Raw genomic sequence first — 25555 nt, 5'->3', positions numbered from 1 at the left:
ACAATATATTCTCGATATCACGAAACGGTATTCTCACTAAGTATCGTTTTCCTCTCTAAACTCTCGATAAATCCGCGCGTTTTGAACCGCCGACTCCTAAAAGCAATCTACTTGCCCAATGTAACCAATCCGCCTGTCCCAACAGAGGTACCTGATGTTCTGCTACCGTTTTTGCGCATGCATCGTACACCATTATCGGTTATCGTTATCGGGGAAATCGGAGGTATCGAAACGATCCGCTAAAAATGTCTATGGTCGCCGGATGCCGCCTAATTGAAGGAGGGGTGACCCGAGACCGCAGCCAGCGGATTACCGGGAGAGACCCCTAGCGACGGCGCCACCTATTGGAGGCATACATCAGATACAACCGACGGGGGGCACGCTCGGCTTCGCCAAAAGATGTCCGACTTCCCACGGCTCTTCGACCGCCGTTGGCCACCAACGCATGGGGCAAAGAGACGGCGACCACGTAAGAGAAGAAAACGAGTTGTCGCTAAGATACTCTCAGACTTTTGATCATATTGTACAGTAAATCGTGTAAATGAAGAGTGTACATTTCGAGAGAGACCCGACTCCTTGCCGTTCCCGCTGCGGTACAGTCCCGGTGCCAGCTGACCCGAGTCGTCCCTCCACCACCACGGACAAGATACCGCTCGGTCCTAACCGTCCCAACAGCGTGCGTGATGATGCAAGCGCACTATCAATACCGTTATCGGAACGCAAAGAAACAAATACACGATATACTAATACACACTACCGCATTTTGCGCACAAAGATCAATCGAGCAAACACGCTTCAGGACTGCCCACATTTAAACGCACAGAAGAACGAAAAGTTTCAGTCGATCCTATTTGCACTCCGGTAACGATATCTAATAACCGTGTGACGCATGCGCTAAGGCGCCACTGGATTATCGGGCACTGTTATCGGAACGCTAACAACGGTGTACTGAAACTCCGCAAGCACATGCCTCTCTCTTTGCGTTACCCCAAATATTTGTCATGACCCCCGACCGCCTTCGCGTATACCTGCACACCTAGTAATTGACGACATTGATTCTGAGTTTCCGTGTAATGCATGACGCCAACACTAACACTTCTCGTCAAGGCCTATAGTAATTCTAGGCAAGCAAAACGACCAACACCGCACAGGGATACACTGGATGCTACTTTTTGGTGACCTGATTCCTATTCCCACCGATATCACTTTTTCACATTTTTTTTTTAATTTTTATTGTTAGTTGGTCACTTTTAATTTACACGGTTATTTCTTTTCTACAGAAGTGACACCATAGAAACCTGCCATTATCATATTCATACAAAGCACGACACTTGTATTGCTTTATTACTGATCGCAGCAATCTACAGTTACTTCGACTTAGATTTACCAGCATTTTAAACCATTCTAACCTAATAAGACAGTAAACGACTCTCGGAACTACCGTGCTTTAATATACTGATGACACGTGAACTGCCTAAAAGTTTGAAGTACAAGTGTTACGCTTCATGGTTGCCTAGTCTATCCCACACCGCGCGTGACACACTTAACAAGAACAGGCTCTCGCTGCATTTCTTTTTATCTTTCTTTTAAAAAAAGTCGTGAAAAGCCGTTAACAGACCGACATGTGCGGTAAAAAGGGCTCATATAAAGCATAATCCTAGACCGTAAGATTTCGAGTCCCTCAAGACACCACTCGGGTAAAGTGCGCAAAAGAGCCGATGGCCTGTTGCATCTAGCTTTCCGCAATGCTTCAACTGCACATGCGAACGACGAGCTGATAGTTCCGAGCTCACGTGCAAGGGAGCACGACAGACACTAACCAACCGCGCGGAAAAAGCAGACGGGAGTGCCTTTTAATTGTCCTGCCTTCCACAGGAGGGCGCCATGGCTTGACTTCCCCCTCGAAGCTACCCCGAGCTGCTGCTGGCAAACCATCCAAGGCTGCAGGAGCGCGCTGTCGAGGCTCTTGAGTATCGCAATAAATATATTTTAGATGCCCCAATGCCATCAAACTCTGCACAACTCTTCAAGGTATACATCTTTTTCTTTTTGTATTTTTGGGCACCCTAAGATACACTTCGTTTTCTTGTCTTACCCATCTCTCTGTCTCCATATACAGGGTGTTCCGGAAAGAAAAAAGATTTGCAGCATTATTTTCATCGCAGAAGTAAAAAACGCGTCGCTGGATGCTCATTTTCCGCCCAAAGGTAGTGGTAGAGGTCCGAAACAGACGCTATATTTCAGCACGAACCGATATTTTATTCAGATGTTAGGTGATTTTCTGAAAATTGCAATAGAAAAATGGTGGCCGACAGAGATCTAGAATACATGGAGCTCTATGGCGCCAGAAAAATTTTAAGAAAATCGCATAAATTGTGAATCAAATATTTGTTTGTGCTGAAGATGTGTCATATGGTTCGGAGCTCTAGCGCTGCTACCGTTGGGCGGAGAATAGACGATCGGCAAAGCGCAGTTTATTTTTGCGGTGAAAAAGACCCTGCAAATGTTTTTTTGTTTTTTTTTGAGAGGGGGGGGGGGGGACACTTTGTATCTATATAAAGATTGATCAATGAACCTGCACAGGTCGTCTGATGGCCTTACCGAGAATTCGTCTTCGTTCCAAAGCTGACCTTCACAAAAAAGATAGACGGAAGTTTGGAGCACATTCGAAGTCCCCAAAATGCAATGACAGGCGCAAGAAAGAAAAAATATTTCTGAAGAAAGTTACCCGGTTACGTCGACAGTGGTCACCTCAAACCTCAGTTTGCCTTAAACATGTAGCTCTAACAAGGTATACAAGCATCGTGGGCTAACCAGGTGCGTTGCCTGGCAATACACCGCTATGCGCCGGTGATCAGACGCACTGCGATATTCGGAGGTTCCGGTCAAAGGAAATGTTTGCGTTAAAGTAAATAGAATCATCCTTCAGAATATAATATATTATATATATATATATATGATATATGGGCACTACTGCTTGAAACTCCGCTTACACCTTCCACAGCTACTCTGGTACCATGCATTTTTACTTTACCTTACTTACACATCTCAATTCGAACATACAGGCGAATATTTGCTTCAGTTCAGTGAGGTCAAACACTAATTCGCACCCCCCCCCCCCCCCGACGCCAGTGCACAAATATGATGCTATCCTCCCTCTCCCCCCCCCCCCCCCCCCCCCCGCCCCCCTTCTCACGCCTCACGGTGAGAATTTGCAACCCTTCTATCCCCCAAGAGAAGAGAATAAACCCTGTATGAAACAGTGGGTTGTGCCTCAAGGCTGATCAAGTAAAAAACCTCACTAAGAGAGGCACGGAAGATAAAGTATGTTTCTGTCGTATGCACCAAGAAACAAAGGTTGCAAGAGTCGTTCTGAAGGTCTCGCTAAGCCATTGTAAGAAATCAGGTTTCTTGTACAAACACCGACTATAAAATTGGCTGCCATTTCTTCCTCACAGCAAGGATTTCAAAAGAGACACGGCAATTCCACTTGTTCACAGTTCATCAAGCGAAAATGTATAATAATAATTAAAAAAAAAAAAGGTTAGCTCCGAGAAAAGAAAGAAACAAAAAGAAACTAATTCACAAAAAAAGCAGGCGTTTGCTACCAAGCAATCGTTCTGTGGCTGACGCCAACTGAAATGAGCGAAAGGCTAATCTCTCGAAGTAGACCTTGAAATGGGAGTGACTGAGATTAGAACTAATCTGCAATGCGTGACATAAATAATAAAAAAAGCCAATAAAACAAACGGAATAAACGAAAAAAAAAGAACTTACCAAAGTCATCTTGGCAGAACGCAGCTGGGAGGGCTCGCAAAAAGCCCTCCAAATCACAAGGGTGGCCAGCGCAAGCAATAGAGATCCTTCACACTCATCCAAATAGTACACACCCTTCCATCAAAACAGGCTATCGCACGTAAATTGGGATCCTTGACGGGCGATAACAAGTACACATAAAAAAAAAGAGAGAGGGAACGCAGTCGGTTGTCACAGGCGAATCACACACAACCACAGTGGACCCCTCCCCACTCCGATATTCGCCGCGTTCTCCACGGCTCCACTTCCAAGAGTAGCAAAAGCGGGCGATAAGTTAGCACACACGCACACACAAGTCGCAGGTCCGATCACAGCGCACTACTTGATAGTAGCGGAGGAAGTACCAAAGAGCAATCCGGTCGTGGCAGAAGCAGTGCGATTTCGAAATCGAAACTGTTCGCCGCTTGACGACACGACGACGGCTCTAGCAGACGACGCCTCCCGCAAAACTGTAGCAGACGACACACACGTTGGGGGGATCGGAAAAGCAGACGACGCTGAGGGGGTGCAGCAGGCGCGCTCAACTGAGCCGGCGGGCCCGAGCGGCGCATGCACTTCGCCGAGGGAAACTTGTTTACGTGTACAAACAGACAAACAGAGGCGCGCGTGGAACGAACGAACGATCCAGCGTCCGGTCGAAAGAGGAAAACGCACACATGCACGCACGCACGCACACATCCATGAACCGGCCCGACAGGGGGAGGGAGAGGGAAAGAGCGCTAGTGATGGTAAAAGAGAAGGGGAGAAGACACGGCGACAGCGAGGAGGAGTTGGGAGAGCACGCGAGGACAAAGAGCGCATAAAGACGAAAGAACAAACGAGCCGGGAGGCGAGGCTGTTTAGTAAACAACCTCGCTAAATTTAGCGGATTGCAGCGGTGCAGCCGGCAAACAACGCTGGGACACGCGCTCTGCCGTTCTCCCCCGCTATCTCTCTTCTCCACTACAGCCGCGCACGCTGGAAGGCTGGATAGTGGGACGAACGGCACCGCGACAGACTTTCCCTTCCTCCTTCATGGGTTCCCCCCTTTCTCGCCGCTCTCATTCGTTTTTCTTTTTCTAGCCCTGCCCTCGCTTCAGAGTTTTCACACACACACACACGCACACACACACGGCGTTCTGGCTACAGTTGTTCGCGGGACGATGAAGAAACAATGAAAAGCAGAATTGGGTTCAAGAAAAGGTAACAAATACGGCCCCTTTTTCGCACACAAAGATACACATGACGTGTGTGTTTGTGTATATGGCTGGACGCAGGGGCATATATACTTTCCCATATATGCAGCATATCAAATGGAATTTTTATTGTTTTGTCGGTGCCTTTGAGTGAATAAGCGTTGAGGGTTTTGAAACATTCCATTCGAATTAAATCAGTAGACAACTGGAGAACTATATGTTGAGTAAACCTGCTCCGTCGCATATTGTTTTCGGCAGTTTCCTAATTTATTCGACTGAAACGGTTGATTCATCTTTACATTTTAATTTTAAAGTATGTCACATATGCACACAACACACTTTTTCTTCATATACCATCCCGTACACGATATAAGGTATATTTGTTCTAGTATATAGGAAATTAATCACAGCTTGGGTGGACGAAGCAGTCATACGGCAGGATAAAAGGTCGTGTAGGCAAACACAATACAGATGTCTACCCGTGTAGTGTTTTACGAAGGGGCCTCTTTTATCGAAGACTGACAAATATTACTAAAATTAGTGTATTCCAGGTGAAAAGGTAATATTTTTGGGGCCGGATTACTCAATGTGGCGCACGTCAGAAAATGCGCGATACTTACCAATTAGTTCGCTAATCAATTAAAATGCCTAATTAACTTTTTAGTTAGTGTAAACAGTCATATGGTTCCAATTAGAAACTTGCTGAACGTCATCGAAAACCACTAAATCAGTCATATCCAGACAGACTTTGAGCACGTGGGAAGCGTAGTAGCGCCCTAAACTTACCACTCACGGAGCATGTACACGGCTGGGGCCCTGATAAGAGACAAAAATATCGCGCGGGCGCCTTATCAAAACCACTAGCCTTGAACCTGCTCCGCGAGCGATAAATTTAGTGCACTAGTATACGATTCGCAAGCGCTCAAAGCCTTTGCGAAAATTGCTGATTTACTGGTTTTCGATGACGCTCAGCAAGTTCCCAATGGAAACCATATGTATTTTCGCACTAATTAAAAAGTTAATTACTCATTTTTAATTAATTAGCGAACTAATTCGTAAGTATCGCGCATTTTTCGACGTCGGCCACTACGAGTGATGCAGACCCGAAAAAATTCTCTTTTTACCTAAAATACACTAATTTTGGGAATTTTCGTCAATTTTCGCAGAAACACCCGGTTTATAGACCGTTCCACTAAGAAGAGCAGAGAGCGAAAAAATGTCCTCCCCCTCTTGCCCAGCGCATCGTCTGCTGCGCCGAGTGGGCTGTACCTAACATCCGGCTGACGTTCAAACTCGTTTCAAAATCGCGTCATTTTGGAAATTTCAAGGACAGACGCGCGGATTTTGATATGCAAGTTATCCTGTGATGCAGTGCTCAATAAAAAGGCTAACCGGGCCCAATTGCGCTGTTACCTGCGTGCAAAGTAAAACCGAAAAAAAAAAAAAAGGGAGAGCTGTGTTAGAGTGGCCGGTCTCTCCGGCGAAAAGTAAATCCGGTTGCTGTAGCTTCTCTTACTATACAAAGTTCGTGTAGGCTTTTAGCGACAATGAGTGTAAGTCTGGAATCATAAATATAAACGTGCTCTCCTGACACAATAGATGCAGTGGTTGAGGATAGTACTGCCGGCTGACTCCACTGCTATTGAAGTAACGGAACAAAGATACGCTAGTTGATCATTTACTGAAATAAACCAACAGAGCGCTAAAGGCTGATTTTTGAGTAGCCGTAAATATTCTAAGAACGTGAACCCCTTCATAACGGCAGCCACGAGTGAGAGTTCGGTGTTCGGTACAGCCCGCGGCTTCTCGTCTGCTAGCGGAGTCGGGCGCGTGCCCTCTCTCTCGTTTTACCCCGCCGATCCTGCTGAACTTCCCGGATGTGTCGAGAGGGCGCTGCGGTCGAACAAAATGGCGCTGCCCTGAGGGCGCTAAATGGAATGGTCTATACACGCAAACATAGAAAAAGCAAAAAAAAAAAAAGATAAAAAAAAGAAAAGAAAAAAGAGAGAAAGGGCGTAAGGTGAACACGAAAAAGAGGTGTATTGAAGAAGGCTGTAATAGAGCGATCTCTAATCGATTTTTCGTGACACATATACACATATATAAAACAAAAGCCTGGAGGTGCAGGGGTGATATTTAGGAATGTTCCTTTCTCCGGCGGCTAAGGGTTTATTGCTTGACAATTTGGCTCACAGGAGCTTGTTTTTCTATCCAGGTATACTAGTTAATATATATCAGGCACGTAGCCAGGATTTAAGTTAGGGGGGGGGGGGGGGGATGGCAAATGAGGATGAGACGGAGGGCGCAGAGGAGGCCCCGGCAAAATTTAATATTTCCGGGGGAGGGGAGTGCTCTGCCCCCCCCCCCCCCCCCCCCTTTCCCTGTATCTGTGCCTGATATATGTATATATATATATATTGTTAGTAAAGAAGACGTGGCGCCAGCGGCGCGCTCAAGGTTCTAATGATATATATATAACCCAGTTTCGGTTGCGCTTTAACAACCATAAGGCTCATATAATATCTACTCCCTATCTCCCCTTCTCAAGACATGCTACTCCGTAAACATACAATTCAGAACGCATCGGCTACCATCCTTCAGTCAGGCAAGCTCTCTGTTACAGCTTTCGTTACACCTTGAGGTTTTGAGGCGGGCAGGGTGTTCGTGTGGTCGATACTTACATTTGCTAACATCCTCGTTGTTTCTAGGCTTCCCTTACATCGTTGGCGCCAACGGCTGGGCCTTCTGAGTCGAGTGTCCATAGGTTTACGCCTCACACTGCGTCGCCCCCTTTTGTCAAGCCGACACCCCCCCCCCCCCCCCCCCCCCCCTCGCCCGCGCGCGACGGGAGGGGATGGGATTGACGCGAAACGTGTTTCAAGTTGGCGTATGTGCACATGCCTTTTCAAAGTTAGCGTACAACCAATTTCTTGTTTTTGGTTGGTGTAGTTGTTTACATCCGCTGCATTTTGTCGCGCCGGCTACTTCCGGGCCTCTGTTGTTGCCGCGGCCAGACGTTCCTTATTTGCTGCTTGTTCCTGTATGTTGCCTATTTTGGGTTTTTGTTTTTGTGTGTGTGTGTCTTTCCACAAGTGGCGTCGTCTTCTACTTTCCCGTACTTTCCTCTTGTGCCTCCACTGACGTCTTCGCGCGTGAAAGTTTGCTGTATGACGAACCCCTGACGAAGCCGGGTCCTCTCGGCGAAACGGTTGGGAAATAAAGTTTTAAGTTTCCAAGTTGTTTACTGGCGACGTTTTCATTTACCCATGTTTTTTCTGCATTCTTTCCTGTGAACGGCACTACCGGAGCGCGCTTCAAAGGCTGCGGTAGTGTCGTACGCGGAGCGGGGGAACGGTTTGCTAAAAGTCCCCAACGCTTTCATCCTCGTTTTCGGACCGCCAACGGTTTCCCCGTTCCACTAGTGTAAACTTCAGCGCACTCCCGCATTTACAACGTGCTTGAAACCTTTCTCAAATTGACTGATTTTAGTGGTTTTAGATGGTGTGCATCAAGTTTCTAATGGGAACGCTTGCCTTAACTGTTTAAAAAGTGAATTAACAAATTTAGTTAATTATTAAGAAATGCATGGTGTAGCGACTAAAAAGGCGTGTTGACAAGAACGTCGAGGAAGGAATCGCAAACGAAAAAGCGTTAACACAAAAATGAGTTTTTTTCTTATTTGTTAGTTATTATTGTAGTGGCACGTTAAAAGGGTTTGGGACCGAGAACCTGGAGACAACCTATAAGGAAACTAAAGCAGTTTTGTATTTCAGAAAAAAAAAACTTAAATTGCCTTTTTTCAGTCTCCGGGGTTAGGAAATTGACAATTATATTTCAGATCGATGCGCCCGCCGCCAAGTAACTCCTATAGTTTATCAACAAAATCGCGCTGAAGCTCCTCTTTCCCGTCGCTTTCGGTGCGAAAAGGGATTCACGACGTATTGCCGCGAAGTTATGCCTTCGCGGCTGTCGAGCAGACATGTACAAATTACTCAAGAAAGGTAGTTAAGTTACTGACTATCGACGCCAAATGTAATTGGAATAGAGTAGAAATTACGCATTTGTAATAGTAATTGAGTAAACTACTAACTACTGTAAAAAAGTAGCGAGTTACTTTCGCAGTTGCTTTCGAAGTTACTCTTTGTATTTTTGTGGAAGCAAAATGAACAGCAGTTTCGTTCCGTGAAAAATTCTGCAAGCCTAAATGAATGCAGTCATTTTATGGCTTGCGTTTTCACCAAAATAGTTTATTCGCTCGCAAAAGCAATTGTCTTTCAAGGTTCTTATTGGACAGTTTTCCCCTTTTCCTCCTAAAGACGTCCACAGCCAAGCTAAAAAGACGTTCCACCGTGGCGCTGCGTGGAAAAACGGCGTTGAATTTCAGAAACTGGCTGTGCAGGGTCGGGTAAGCGAGTGCCGGCATCTTTGGTGTCCATGACGAAACATGATACCTTTTCTGCAAGTGCGCCGCCATCTTGAATTGACGTCACTTCCAGTACGGGCGAAAACATTGTTTTGCCTTTGCCACGCCAATAGAAGGCATTTAGGATATAATCGTAAACGTCACACTTTCTCGTTTTGCCTCCCCTTTATTTTTTTTACTATTTGCAGGTTGAAACGTTGGATTATTTTTTCGTCGCCCATACCGGATACGCCTATTAGGTGGCTGGAGATGAGAGTACACAGAAAAGGTCTATATTGATTTGAGGTTTGCCTCCCCTAGAGGGTCTTTTATAACAAACTCTCCTCCTTTTTCTTTTTTTTTTTCTTTTCTTCGCCAAGTTGAGATTGTTATGACTGGCCCCTCTTTATTCCCACGACGTTCGGAGAGTACGCTGAACGAGTGCACCTCACCGTCAAGGGATCAAGTCTCGCGCCATGACGATGAGACAATCCGGACGACTGCGCGTCTCGTTGCAGTGCTAGTACAACGCTACTAATTAAAAAAAAAGTTTTCGTTTAACAGAAGATGAAACAAAGTATACTTCGCACTGACGCCGGGTCCAACAAAAGGATCTCCCAAGGGTGACTCGCAATCCTCGCTGGCAAGTACGGTACCCTGACGTGCCTGACACGCCTGACAAGTAAATCGTTTTCAATAAAGAGGAGATTTCCTTGGCGTGGAAGGTCGGAAGGACGCGAAGGATTACGTGAACAGGCATCGGCGCTCGTACAGTCGCAGCTGGAAGCGGGAACGAGGTCCCATGAACGGATTATCCGTGTCTGCGTTTGTGCGTGGGGGAGTCCGGCTTTGCGAGGCAGTATGCGCTGACGACGAGGCGACCATGGGAACAGGCGCACAGCTGCGAGGTCATTCCAATTGCGTCTCCAGTGGAACCTACCGCATAAGTCAGAACTCACTAAGGATAGACAACATGAAAACAACAACAACCCTCGAAGTGTCCTCGTCTTTCACGGTTGCAGCTGGAGGCGCTGCGCTTCCGTGCATTACCGGATTAGGTCAATACCCGACCAAGGCCTGCGTTCGTGCGCGCCGGTGTTATGTTTCGGCTGCTCGTCGCCACCTTGGCCCAAGGACGCCTGTAATGCGGTTTCTACGGCTGCCGAGTATAAGCGCGTGGGAATGGTATGTGAGGGGGCCCCTTGTTCGGGAATGCCACCTCATTTGCCGGCGTCTTATTTATTTCTGCGCTCAATCTTTTGTGATGAGCAAAATTAGGACTAGATTTTAAAAGTACAGTAAGTAATTTGACTAGAAGTTACCTGAAAAACGTAGTTAAATTAAAAAAAAACTAATTACCCAAATAAAGTTGTAATTGAAAGTTACCAAGTTAGCGGGAAAAGTAGTTAAACTACAGTAGTTTGAGTAGAATAGTTGAACTACTTCCAAGTCTGCTGTGAAGTGTTCCGCCCGCTAACTCGCAAACTTGGGACTCCTTATGGCTGTGGAGGAGTTCGGCTCGCCCGCCTTCGTCTGGGTCCCTGTTTGTCGAGTTTGACTGTGGCCGGGGTACCCGCTGGAGGTGTGGTCGAAAAGGACGGCAGGGAAAGTGTTCGAAGGTTAGAAGTATATTCTCCCCAAAGTGTAATTTCTGAAGTGTGCATTCTAAGACTTTACTTTGTGTCTGTTGTTCAACAAACCTTTATTTGGACCAATCGAACGAAGCGTAAAGACTCCGATTTCTACGCGACAGTATTATACAGGGATCTTAACGTTTCCTCGTTTTCCGCAAGTCTTAATTACACGAGCAGTCAAATACGAAGCACCTGATCCCTCGCAAGCGGCACGCGCAAGGCAGCTGTAACCTCTCGGTATGACCTCATACCCAGCAGTTAGTTTTTCGGTTTATCTGGAGTCTACTCTTACGTTCGGGTCAAATGCTCGTGATATTCAAATTCACGGGACAAAAATACCCTAAAATTCACCTCTAACTCGTTTTTTTTTTTTTTAAGAACCTTTTTTTTTTTAGAAAAGATCTCATTTTGCTAGGTTCAATACATTGTTATTGTTGAAAGGCTTGCATTTCACAAGTGGAGCTTCAAATATTATTCATAAAAATTGTTAAAAACAAACTTAAAAAAGAGAATTTGCAAAAATGAGGCTAAGAATGTGAATCGATGTGGAAATCTTCGCTTGACTGGACCAACACCCCAACAGCTAAACTGCTAATTGATTGGGACCTCTGACTGAGTGATCTAATTGTTAGCGAGTATTCTAGGAGTGCAATAAAAGGCAACTTGCTTTAATACGCAAGGTATGACTTCAAAGTGAGGTAAGGAAAGAGCGTAGAATTTGGTAGTTTCGAACGAATGTGGTACAAATCGGCAATCGCCGCGTTATTAACACCATCGTTTAAACGGAGGTAAAGAAAAATAGGTAAAAAAAAAAGAATTGTTGTAAGTGTTTGCTTTGCACTTATGATGCTAAAGTGGGAAGTATAATCCTGCGAAAGATTAAGCACGCGTAGTCTGTACTGAGGTGGGCCTAAAATTTGCTAGGACGTGCAGTTCAAATTTGTCGCCAAAAACATATTCCCAGAATGTGAAAATAAAAAAATACGGACATGATCTACAAAATAAAATATACAAGTGGGTGGGCTGATATCAGTATACCCTTTTCTTGTTATTGTTATCGTTTTTGTTTCGTATAAGCGATATTAAATGGAGAATATGCATATAGTAATAGTGTTGCAAGAACAATAGTTCCACAATTAAAACTTCAAATTAATAAATATAGCCCTAGTATTATCTCCTTCGCCAAGGAGAAAGTCATACACGTCTAATTTTAATTTATATACCGTAATTCTTTAAAACCTTAAAAAAATATTTCTGCTCTGTTTAATTATTTGGAAGTGCATAAATAATGCTACGTATCTTTTGTTTGTTTTGTTCGCTTTTGGTTTCTAAGCTAGAACGCAGAGATCGACAATTATGTAAAAAAAGAAGGCTCTGAACAAAACTGTTTTTTAAACCCTTTTCTTTTTTCTCTGTGAAAGCAATCCTATCGTGTTATATTGCATAGCAAGGTATTCCGGCAGAGCCATTTTCGTGGTAGCTAAACATTTTAAGTTTTAACGCCTCTAGCCAATTTAACACGCTCAACAAGGAAGACACCAGTAAAACCTCGAGGCCTAACAACTGTGCATTATACACGACAGAGAATTAACTTGGCCGATCCTCAAGTAAAATATACATTTTGCCTCAATCAATAAACTAAAAAAATGCATATTTGTAAAATTCTCATTCCTAACTAAAATTTCTAACTTACACTCGGCTAAACAATCGTTGTTAAAAATGTAAAAAGAAAAGTGAGAAAAAAAATCTACGCACAAATCAATAAGACTACACCGAGAAAAGGAAAAGTTTTACCTGCTCTCAGTCTTTCTCAAGCCTTTCCAACTCCGATCCCACGTAACAGAATCATATCGCTCGCGTCATAAATTTATCGTGCTGTGACGTCCGGGCCGACCGCTTACAAAAGCAGGTGAGATTAGATTGTGCCAGGATAAACGCAGCACAAAAGCAAAAAAAGAAAAAAAGAAAGAAAGGAGGGCAACAAATTGATAAAGAAACAGTTGTGGGAGATAGCGGCAACCCGAAGAGGTATCTTTGGGGCACGATCAATTACAAGGTTTAACGCCTCAAGGTCACACTAAAACGATTACAAGAGACGCCGTGGAGCTCCATTTCAATTTTGTTACGTAACAAATATATCCCTAACCTGGCAAAACAATTTTTCGCATCCTCAAGAAATATCTGTAAAAATCGTTTTCTTTTTTTATTGGTATTTAAAACGAATTACATCGGGCGCTTCGCTTCCCGATGTAATCATGAAATGCGATTGGCGTCCGGAAGGGGAGTTGCGCTACCTCTTTTTCCTCCTCCGCGACACGTCTGTGTCAGGAAGGGGGACGGGGAGGTAACGCAACTCACCCTTCCGGACGCCAACCGTAGTTCCAAGTTTCGCCGCTGAGTGGCCAGGGTCTCCTCCTGCGCAGAACTCCTCACGCAACACTCGAAGAAACATCATGAGCAATGTTAAGAACGGCGGGTACCGATAAATACCGGTGTTCCATTTAAAGCTAATAGTAACGTAGATATTTGTTGTGGTAACGCGCCACTAACTTAGCTCTACAAAAGGCGATTACGTTATTTTGATTCTGGTTAGCAACGAGCGGAAAACCTAAGACCCGAAGGTACATTTACATATATGTATCTCTGGCTCGAGGAGGGAATATCTCACAAAGCCTAAAGGTGATTCGTGCTCGACATGGAAGATTCATATCAAATACATAAAGGACCGAGTATATGTATGTTTGACTATTGGTGATGGGTGGTTTTGGGACATTGCCATCTTTTAGGCTCTATAATAAACGCATACAGACAGTATAGCGCAGTGGTCTTACTCCTTTCGTATATTTCCATAGAGTGTATACAACCGGGAAGTGAAGCTGGCTTGTAAAGGTGGCGCCATCTCACGTGGAATTTTGGCAACTTTGAGGCGTACGATCTGGACCTCGGACGTCCGAGTGCCCTGCCGAACTGTGACGCAGCGTTCGTGCCCAATCGTACGGTGGTATGGCCTGCCCAAGGTTGTCTTTTTTGGTCACCAGGCGCGCCACTAACCGACCGAGGCCCCTCCTGTTCACTGTCTCAGGGCTATAGCGATCATTTACAAGACTGTCGTTTTGGATCTCTATGAGGAATATGTGGGTTTGGCAGCGATTCGCGATTAAGAGAGATTCCGCAGCTAATCACTTGGATTGAAATTATACAATTGCACCAGAAATGACCCGGACTTCAAAATTTATCACAGAGCTATATTTTACGAGACTTTGAACATTTTGTGAATTAATGTTTAGTGAATGCTTAAATATACACTCTGACCAATGGCGTAGCCAGAAAAAAAAAAAGAAGAAAAAAAGGGGGGAGGGGGTGCTTAAGGCGTCCGAGTCATATAAGTTTATAGAGTTTGGTTTATAATAAAAGAATACATGTACTAACTGCCAAGGAGAGCTTGTGGAAATGCAGATTAGAGAACGACCCGTGAAAAAATTATAAGAATTCTAATGAAGATATAATTTTAATTGGGCCATCTCATGAAATTGAAATTGAAATTTGAAATTCAAAAGCTTGTACATACGCTTAAAAAGTATTTCTTTTTTTTTTTACAACTGTGACATATTTGCAATTTTTCCAAACATACTAGAGTGTAGTATTATTGAGGCATCTGATCGTTATTAAAAAAAGTATTAAATAAATAAGTGTTCAATAGGTTCAACTTCCACCTGAATAGGTGAACACACGCTTCAAACAATTAACTTGACAGCTGTTTTAGTAACTCAATTTTGTCACTTGTAATCCTCAACGGCAGGGATGTATCAGTTATGAAGGTCCAAAGTTTGCTTAATCATTTGGACCAGTACAATTTATAAAGGCCAAGTTATTCATCTACGACCTAATGAAAACTGAAACGCAAGACTATAGCAACCTACCATATTTAAATGTGCATGGCAAACGGGTGTTATGGGCAATGAGAAACTTACTTGGGAGAACGAAAACCACAGCTTATACCTTCCTGATGACGGTTATTGCAATGATATAAAATTATTCGAACATAAAATATCACGGAAGCTTTGAAATTCCAATAAGAGTCATCTTACAAAAAGAAGTTAACTACACCAGTACAAAAGAGTTATATACCAAGAACTAAAATGAACTTAAAATGAACGAAGAGCGGTACGCAGGTAACACAGGCGATCACCGGGGATTTTTTTTTCTCGTTTGTTGTTAAAGTTGGAAAGCTATAAACAAAAACGATATTATAGGTTAGTGAAAAATGCTAATTTTGGACACCGATTTCAGCAGTAAAAGTTTACTCGTGCCAATACCTTGTTCAAGTAAAATGCAAAAGAGTGTGGATGCCACGCTTGCGTGAATTGTGTCAGTCAGCGTACACCCAATCTTGGCGTGAATAGGAGAAGTTTACAAATAAACAGAAACGAAAATACTAGACTTCGGAATAAGCCTATATAGGTACTGCACTGAAAAAGAAGAGACACAAAAAAACACTTTACCGTAATGCTATGCTTAACAACGAACTTGGAAGAAAAAACAACGATACGGGATTTTGATGGATAATTTACCAGTAACTTGTTTTATGCACGCCAACACAACGCGTGAATGATACGTTCCTGAAATCGTAGGCGGTCAGCAAGAAACACATTTAGAGTAGGACTAAATGGCTGCGATTTAAAATTTGTATATATCATTAAATTACAGATTAATTTCTCCTCTGTCTTAAAATCTTGGAAATTCATTTTGTTGGAGATTTTGTTTCGTTGTTGTAAGAGCGTACCAGTACCTAAGGCGCCGGTTTTGTTTCTGGACAGAAATATAGGCACGACTTAATAAACTTAGTAACCATGCAGGGCAATGGATAAAACTAGCACGTGTTACTTTTTTTTCTATTGTACTGACATTTACATTCAAAAACTCTTCGCTTTGTTTGCGTTTGGCTTCTGTTGTGTCTATACACTGCGATGCCTTGTGCGTTCGTATTTATTCTCAGTTCCTTCTGAAACTATAAAGGCCCGTTCAAACTCTTGCAACCGACTACGTCCGAGAGAGAGACGAGACTTGTTAAAACCACTTAAAATTGCTTAGAACGAGAGAACACACTGGCACGGTGGCGCCACGTATGCGGTGACCCTGGAACTTCATTTCACAAGAGCGAAGGTTTTGCGGTACTTCCGAGGTCAAATGTGCATAATACCTATAAGAAAGGCTCGTTTATGACGTTGACAAAAGTTGTTCGAGCCAAGAAAGAAAGGGTAAAGCGAGAGAAATAGAAAAAATGCCGGACCGCCAATTTTACACTGCTACCTAATAGATGGCTCCAATGTGTTCCCTCGTTGTAAGCGGTTTCAAGGAACCCAGTTTTAAGAGGTCGCAAGAGTGTGAACGGGCCTTAAAAGGAATGCTCTGGCTTAGTCAATTAGCTAGTTGTGGTTACTGCTTTTTGTTCTTTTTTCCCCGTAGATAGTGGTTAAATTGCCGATTAATCATTGATTGGTTTGTGTCCCTACGTACATGACTTGCAGTGATGGGCAGTCTCTATTAGCCAATTTAGTACGCTATAAAAAAACTACCCAAATCCATGATCTAGAATCGCACTGATGCTTTATGGGAGATATTGCATGCTGCTTAACCTGTAAGCGATCATGAACAAGTTGAGATGGTTTGCTGCATCTAAAATGACAACTTTATCTTTAGTTCTAGAATCAGTCGCATGCAGTAATTTAAGAAGCACAATCTACGCACGCACTTTAAAAAAATCTTATCGTAAAAGAAGTCATAGGGATTCTTTCGCTTCTTAATATTTTTGCACCTAAAGAAATCGTGAAAAACCTAAAGGAGTTTTTCTTAGCTTATTAATTATTTTGTGCGAAAAAGTTCTTCATCGCCTACTTCCCTTTCTAGTGCACCGGGGGAGAAAGTGCTTGATGCGAAAGCGTTCTACACAAGCTAAAACAGTTCTTGGGGGGTAAAAAAACCTTTCAAGGACAGATTTTGTTTTCAGAATGTAGGCAGGGGTTGGGGTTGAGAGAAAAACAAACAACAACGGTTAAACCAGCTGAACTACGAAATTAGGGAGAAAGGAGTAAAGACAAGTGATCGCTGGGCTTTACTCCTTTCTCCCTAATTTCGTAGTTCAGCTGGTTTAACCGTTGTAATATGTACCACCAACTAGCTCAGCTTCTACCCCCTGTTAGTTAAACAAACAACAGAACCTATATATGACCAGCTTTCCAACCGTAATACTATTTCCGCTGTATATGATCTATAGGAGAAACCCGTTTAGAAACGTTTGTTTTCAAAATTCTCAGTGCAAGCATCCAACATCGTGATAAAACATCCACGTGCCGGTTTGTGTGCTTTTTTTGATAGATATAGAAGAAAAACACTGTAGTGCATTTCCGCTCTGTTTAACGACCGCGAGTCTAAATCGAAAAATAACAATTTTCGCAGCCGTACCTCACCACGTGTTACAATGAAACGCCATTAAGAAGATAGTGCAGTGTCGACTACTGCGATGCCGAAACCGAAGCGCAATTGACGCCGGTTACTATGCATAAAGAAAAGATTGGAGGGAAAAAAATAGTCAAGACCTCAAAAAAAGCGTCCAAACTTTTTTTTTTTTTTTAAGATGCTATGAAACTTACTTCTAGTCCTCACAGGAGACGATTCTCGTGAGGATACTACTGAAAATAAAAAAAAAAGCCCAAGACTATCTTTAAGTGCAAACGTATGTTTGATCCGGTTGCAAACGCGCCACGTTGTAGAAAAAAAGAAGAAAACAGCGTGGGACACTTTTAAACGAACCTTCTTCTGTATTTCAAGAAATGAACTATGACGGATCGCATTTTCTGGTAGAGACGATGCTACAAGTCCCAAACGTTCTACCGAGTGTTTGGGGAAAAACAAAATTGTGCTTTTCTCACCGCAATATCAAAACTACGCGTCGCCCAATGCGCACGCTTCGCCCAGATGCCAAAGATCAAAAACTTACCGATATCTCATCCAAAAGTTAAACGCCACTTTAAAAAAAAAAAAAAAAAAAAAAAACTGTATTGATTTTTTTTTTGTTGTATTTATTCATTCTTGTGTCTTCACAGGCCCTGTCGATCGCTATTTCCTCATTAAGATTTTCGAAGAATCGCTCATAACTTTTGAACAACCTAACGATACGCTTCTATAACTTTGGCCTCTGATTTAAACTGGGCGTTTGACGATGCGTAGTTTACCTGTGCGGTGAGAAAAAACATGGTTCTCTTTTCACCCTAACACCCGGTATATCTAGCTATATATTTATATTTTCTCTTTCCACAGGTGCTACTGCACACAAACCAATGCCTAGGGATTTCGCTCAGCTTTCTAATTTATCACGAGAACAATGACCGAGTTTAGGGCCAGTCCGACGTCCTTCCAGTTGTTTACCAAAGCGTTTATTCTTCGTACGAGACCTCGCGATCGCCGTACAAACAACCTATTTGATGAATAGCCGTTGATCTGTCCAATACATGCGATTGTTTACATTTTCCACAGGTGTTCCTGCTATTGTGTCTCCCATCGTCACTCCCGCTTCTCTTTTTTTTTTTCTTTTAGCCGGTGTGTTTTTGTTTTTAGTGTGCTTTAAGGATCGCACCATGAACGGCAGCAGTTTTGTTGTTAATCGTTCGTCTGTCCCCGTTGGTGTTCTGCGGCTCGCTCTAACACATGAGCCTCCCCAACAAAAAACCAACAAAATGAGGAAAAAAAGAAAAAAAGAAACTGTCACATTACCTTTTTTTTTTTTTTTTTTATAAAGCAACACGCTGTTTATTAACAGGTCCGCGTTTACCAACATCGAGTGTAGCTACGCACTGCGTGCGCGCAGATAACCAGACTGGCGAGAAATGAAACGTCGGCGTATGCACCGCGCCGACAGTGGCGCCACCGCCGTTGCGTGCCGCCATCTTGGAATGGGTAGATCGTCTGATAGTCAAGCATTGCTGAGGCCGCAGGTACGCCTCAGCAATGCTTGACCATCAAACGCTTTACCCACACCAGCAGCAAGATTGCTGCGACCAGGGGCCGTACTCGGAAACGTCTATAGACCGTGTTTTTTGTTGTTGTTTTTGTGACGGCCGCCATGTTGCTTAATGACATAGCTTGGTTTGGAGAAAACTAGCAAATCGCTTTACCTGCCGATTTGCAGGTGCTGAAATTCGGGGATTTGTGCCAATGGTTGTACTTTTTTTTTTTTTTTGGCTTTACTTTTTTGAGGTAGTCTTCCGGAAACTATCTACTTTATTTTTGTTGCCCAACCCAACTACATCCTATTTCAACATGGCAACCGTAACACGAAAATGGTATATAGTCCCTGACGGCTTAGGAACTGAAGACATGATAGGCGATGCCCGCGTTTCATTATGCCCTCGGTGACTTAAACCTGCTGAGCGGTACACAGTATAATTTAAGCGATGACACAACTTCCTTTTGAGACTTGCAAACAAAGGAAACTTTTCATTCTGTCTCGCGCGTCCGGACCCATAGTCTAGAGTATATAGTCACATCGTTGTTGTTGTTGCGACATATTTTATGGTATGTATACACTGAAAACTTTGGTGCGCCCTCTTTCCCGGCAAAGCGCTTGAAAGAATCAATCATCCCAATCCACTGAGAAACTTCGGTCATTGACGAGGAAAGATTCTGCGCCGTGCCACACAGTGTGCGGGGTGCAAGTTCGTCCGCTTCTTGAGCAGGGGTTGTGGTGACGTCAGAACGCCGAGCTCTGATTGGCTCGAGTGGAAGGATAGAGGGTAGACCTCAAGGCAGGTAGCATTGAGATCTACCCACTATCCCTCCGACAGAGCCAATGAGAGATCGGCGTTCTGGCATCAGTGAAACCCCTGCGCTAGAAGCAAACTTGCGCTCCGCAAATATATATATATATATATATATATATATAGGTTAGCAATATCTTAGCAGAGTCATTCGGCGAGATTGCATTCATTGGCTCTCCTAAGTGTTTTGCAGAAGAGTACGCGCTACATATTTTTTAGAACGGGAACACTTAACGGTCAATTTATATTTGATTTGGGTTGTCGGCTTGCAGTCAAGCTCCTTATTCATCCAGTCTATGGGACAAGGTTGTCAAAAAGTGAACACGACATTCGTCGTTTCCATCCTTTTATGAAAGCAGGCGGATACATAGCAGGATGACAGCACGCCAGCCGGCCCGGATTCGTTTTAAAGCGCTCCTCCAACCCTTAGAAAACAAATCTCTTTCCTGGGAAGATGCCAACCAGCCACGAGGACAACATCAACAACAACAACAATAACGGCAACGACGACGACGTCGACGACGCGAACGACCTTCTGGCATAATCTGGAATCGGTAGCGTTAAAATCGCGAACCTGCTGGCTGCGGTAATACAAGCTCTTCGGACAACAACGAACAAATGGTCAGACGCCACAAACAAACATCCGGCAAGCAGGGTCAGTTTGCTTTTATGTCTACTTAAACCTCGCAATGGCATTGACTGAGGCCAATAACAAGCATTTTCTCCTCGCTACACGCACGCAACACCTTGCTGCCGCTTCGCTCTATCCCAAGTGTCTTCGTCCGTCCTTATGCTCGCTTCACCTTGGCTCTTTTTGTGTTTTGTTCTCGTCTGCGCGGAAGAGGGGCCTTGACAAACAACAGCGAACACAACGAAGTAACGATAATAGTTGGCTCGGTTATTTACGGCCGCTCGGGACACTTGTGTAGGCTGTGGTGTAAGCGAATAGCGGGCGTACAATATACGTAGCCTGCCAGTAATGTCATTCGTGGCCATGCCGGTATTTTATGCGCCACGATTAAGCGTTCGGTTCACCATGTCCGTTTCACACCGCAGAAGTATAGCAGCTCGAGGGAACCAGTAAGTAGAAGAAACCGTTAGTACTCAGCGATGGCAACACTTGCAAGCTATGTATAGATGCTTGCGAGTACACGGTCTTTGAGCGCTGCCATCTTGATGCTCGCGTGTGTGGATGGTCCGACAGTCAAGCGTTGTTGATGTTACTCTACAACAACTCAGTTGGGAAACTGCCGCAAGAGCCACTCTTGTAGAACTTGCTCAAATCTGAAAATGAGCGTCGAACCAGATTAAAGCTCCTCTATACTGAAAATAGCACCATTGTTTGATCCTCCGACACACCCTCACCCTCTAAAAAAATCCTCTTATTCCTCGTCAATCTTTTCCTTGCCACTACCACCGATCGGCCTAGCGTCCATCCGGTTTCGGTTCGCAACTTCCGTCCGCCATTCGTGCTCTCCCGTATCGCGGCCTCGCATTCTCCGTCGGCGCACGTACGTAGACATGCTACGTTCCCGTCCGCCCGTCGAAGCTTTTTCTTATATGTAGAGCCATAGCCTCCCCTATACTCATAAAGCCTGGCAGTTCAACGACGGAGACATAGTGTGCTTGGTCGCGGTTTTGGAGCGCGAGGATCTGGTAGCACAGAGCATCAAAGGGCCATTTCTCGGGGAACCTGGACGTCAGCGCACAGTTTTTGCAGCGGCGAGGACCCGAAACACACTTGTTCGCTCGGGAGAAGTGTGTTTCGGCGTCTCGCCACAACGGGGCGCCAGTCACGTGGCTCTCCTCTCATCCGTTGTCCGCCGCTTCACCTTTTCCATTTCGGCGGCCGCTGCTCGTGGCGATCTGCCAGGCTTTGTCAGTATATAGGAGGCTACAGTGGAGCGTCAATCGCGTGTTTTGCTTCTAGAAACGAGATCAAACTGCCGCTATCACGTGCCGCGATTAAATCACTTGCCCCTGTTTACAAAACACTCATTTACGTTTTTTTGTTACATAATTCTTTTTTTTTTGCCAAGCAAAAAGAAAAAAAGAGAAACGTGATTGAGCGCATAGCAGGGGTTTTGCCAGCAGTCACCTGCCGAGGCGGAAGGGCAGCCTAGGGGGCGCTAACGTCGAAATAAAAGAGAGATCGACTCACGGAGAGGAGAAAAGAGCGAGAAATTCTCGAGGCAAAGACGGCAAGGTACTACTTTCAGCATCGAGGAGCTTTGAAGGGGTTATGAAACGATATCGAATTGGAATGTGCATGACTTCACAGAGGAGGCGTACTGGTCCTAGTCTGGCCCAGGTATACTCGCGCTGACCGTCACTGATTCAGAAGTTTCTTGGTCGCGGTGAAATTGCGAGTATAATAACTCTCTTCACTTCTGAATGATCTCGAAGATTTTTTTTTTAAATCTTTATCACTTTCTCTTCGCGCACTAAATCTCCCTTTCAATTAATGTTGTCATATATTAGCTTCACATCTCTTTGTACCTCGGCCCCTTTTATTTTTCACATACCTTCTCATCACTTATATTTGCTTACATATATTATGTTCCATACTATTGATTTCAGCTCCTCTGTGTGCGTCGTCGCATCTTTTCCTTATCTCTCATCCTTTGTTTCTCCTATATTCCCCAGGCACTCACTCTCCCACTATCTCATTAATCTTTTCACACCGCTTTTAATCTTTCCGTATCTTACCTTCACATCTCTTTATCACTCAACCCCTATTTTTTCACATATCTTATCACTGCTTACACTTTGTTCCATATCTTGGGTTTCAGACTTTTTATCCCTCAGTCTTCTGTATCTATTTCTCTCTCTCTCTTTCCTTCTGTTTCGAACCTCCTCCTTTTATCTCACCGGTTGTCTCTTATCATGTCTTCCTCAGACCCTCATTCACCCGCCCTCTCTTAAGATTTATTTCCCCCTGTATTTCATTCTTTCCCTATCAAATCCTTTCCTATCTTACTCAACCTTTTCATGTCTCACCTTCACATCTCTGTATCCTCCTTCAGTTTTGCTCGAATATATATTCATCTTTCACTGGTTGTCTTATATCTTCGGTTCCATAATCTTGCCTCCTTAAAGTCCCTTTCACACACTTGCGACTTCTCGGAACCGAGTGCCTTAAAACAACCTTAAAATCTCTTAGGACGAGAAAATACACTGGCTCGCTGGCGCCATCTATGCGGTGACCCTGGAACTGTATTTCACTGGAGCGCATGTTTTGCGGTATTCCCGAGGTCAAATTGAAACCTATGAGAAACGGTCGTTTATAACATGGACAAAAGATTTTTCGAGCCAAGAAAGAAAGAATAACGCGCGAAAGATATATAACATATTTGGGACCGCCAAGTGTTCCACGGCTCCCCGATAGGTGGCTACGTGTTGTAAGGTATTTTAAGAGGTTTCAAGGCACCTGGTTCTAAGAAGTCACAAGTGTCTGAACGCGCCTCTAGTTCCTCTCCGTGCCTCATCGTCTCTTCTCCTCATCTCTCATCCGCTGTTTCTCATATCTTCCGCACGCCCTCAAGGACGATTCCCACACTTGCGTTGAGTCTGATCGAGTGCGAGCGTTGCTAAGGCAGTAGATGCGTCGGCTCCAACAAAACGGGGTAAAAACCGGTTTTGTTAGAGCCGACGTAGCTGTTGCCATGGCAACGCTCGCACACAATCGGACTCAACGCAAGTGTGGGAATCGCCCTTCATTCTCTTACTATCTCTTACCCTCTCTTTCCCTCTCAATCTCTGCCTAAGTCTACCCACATTACTTTCAATCTTCCGATATCCTTCCTTCACATCTCTTTCTCACTCGGCCCATCTTTTCTTCACGGACCTTCTCACTTCTCACATTTTCTCCCATATCCCCCGTTCCACACTTTTTATCCCGGAGTTATTCTCTATCTCTGTTTCGTACCTTCTCTCTATCTCTCACCCGTTGGCTCGTATCATATCTTCCACAATCCCTCCCTCTCCCGCCCTCACCTACCCTCTGTCTCCCCCTCTCTGTCTTTCTTTCTCTAACAAAATCTTCTGACATCTCTCTCAGCCTTCCCATATATCTCACCTTCACAACTCCGTATCCTCCTTCAGTTTTGCTACCATACCATTTCATCTTTCACATTTTCTCCCATATCTTCGGTTCCACGCTCTCTGTTCCTCTTCTACGTATCTTGTCGTATCTTCTCCTTATTTCTCATCCGTTGTTTCTCGTATCTACACTCTCTCATTCTCGCTATTTCCTCTGAAAACCGAGCCCACCGGCTGCCGCGATACTGGCAACGATTTCACGACGGTGTTTTGATTGCGGTCCGAATGCGCAACATTCGCGCGAACATTTTCCGCCCCGCGCCTCGTTTGTTGATGTGAACCCCCATTTTTTTTCCCCGAGCAACATGTGCGTTCTCTGTTTTGCCCGTCCACCCCTATTTTTTTGAGGTCATGGCTTTCCTCCTCGTCGACACAGTTGTTTGTTTTGTGTGCTTCCTCGTTTTCTCTTGTTCGAGCAAAAACGCGACGGCACGTGTTGTGCCGCCACGCCAATGCGTCGTCGCCCTCTCTCTATACTGTGTTATGCCGCATCGCAATAAGCCAGTGTCGCACGGAACTGCGCACTTCTTTTTAGGCGGATCGAAGAAACGCCACCGTTAAGCGTTCTTGGTCGGTACTGGAGTAGAAAGTTGTTGAATTTTTTAAGAAATTGCCATTTTTCTTGTTGCATGCCAGCAGGCGCTTTGTCGTCAGCACTTGTAGACATTAAAGAGTTTTCGTAGAGATTACTTTTGAACGCACGTTGGGACTGCGGGCCTTGCGGGCGCTTGCTCAGTTCGAGCTCAATGTGACGGCACGAGTTCCCGCTAGAAACGTAAAACTCTTGCGTACGATCTACGAAAACTGTCTATTGTTAGGGTTTAAAGGAGGTAGGGCACTCGCCTTTATCGGTATCAGACATAACGTCAGCATAAAGTTAATATTTTTCCACATGGCGTTACGGGATGAACAAAGGTGGAAGACTTGATTGTCACTGTCAAACACTCTTAAAAGGCAATTCAGATGACCTCAGTGTGTTTACAGTCGATAAGAGTAATTTGATCTTCCAAGTGCTTGGCGATAAAGTACACACCCTGGCACATCTGCTTCAGTGTTACAGCGCATCATTTTCACTTGGCACGTACACCTTCTTTCTCCACATCCACTATCTCCATAATCTGATTTCCAGGAAACCAAAGAGCAAGTCCTAATTGCTAGAAAAGACTTGGATTAGGGGTCTCTTAAAAAGCCCAGGCTGTTAGCTTACGCTAGCCTGAGTCGCTTATGTTTGACAGTACGTAGCGAAGTGCATTTATCTGCCGCAGGATTAAGTTAAACGTCTTAGCTAAATCTCGCCTAAAGGCCTGTTCAGATATTCGAGTTTCACTGTGACTTATTGCGTGACGACCGCTCATGACTACTTACGACGAGGGGGGGGGGGGAGGGGGGGGGTTCTATTGCAAATGGGATTCGCAAAACACGTTGTAGTGTAACGCACGGAGTGGTAACAAAATCGGTCACACCCAAAACGCAAATGTTGGGACCGGCCTTCAAGCTTGCATGCAGGACGCACTGACATGCGGGACGCAAACGGCAGGCGAGCTTCCAACTTTCAATAACGCTTCCGCGTCTCGCGATCTTCGAGCGTGTACGGGCAACCAAAGCACGGCGGAA

The 25555-nt window shown here is 44.4% G+C and overlaps 1 protein-coding gene across 4 annotated transcripts in view; it reads right to left on the bottom strand.

The window, feature by feature from the left end:
- Positions 1-25555, bottom strand: part of LOC8042391 (forkhead box protein P1) — a 382801-nt gene that overhangs the window by 109207 nt on the left and 248039 nt on the right. Inside the window, exon 1 of one of the 4 annotated variants that reach the window (XM_029976906.4) lies at positions 3778-4775. The exons of 2 other annotated variants lie outside the window; for them this stretch is intronic. In XM_029976906.4, the coding sequence (XP_029832766.2) occupies positions 3778-3786 (9 nt within the window). In that variant the 5' untranslated portion in view covers positions 3787-4775. Of the gene's footprint in view, positions 1-3777; positions 4776-25555 lie in introns of those variants that run through there. One more of the 4 variants, XM_029976907.4, reaches the window with a different exon arrangement.

Source organism: Ixodes scapularis, unplaced genomic scaffold (genome assembly GCF_016920785.2).
Source record: "Ixodes scapularis isolate PalLabHiFi unplaced genomic scaffold, ASM1692078v2 PGA_scaffold8__174_contigs__length_109621045, whole genome shotgun sequence".
In the NCBI taxonomy this organism is placed as follows: Eukaryota; Metazoa; Arthropoda; class Arachnida; order Ixodida; family Ixodidae; genus Ixodes; species Ixodes scapularis.
The sequence above is the reverse complement of the archived record's forward strand: the minus strand, read 5'-3'. Positions and strand labels throughout refer to the sequence as shown.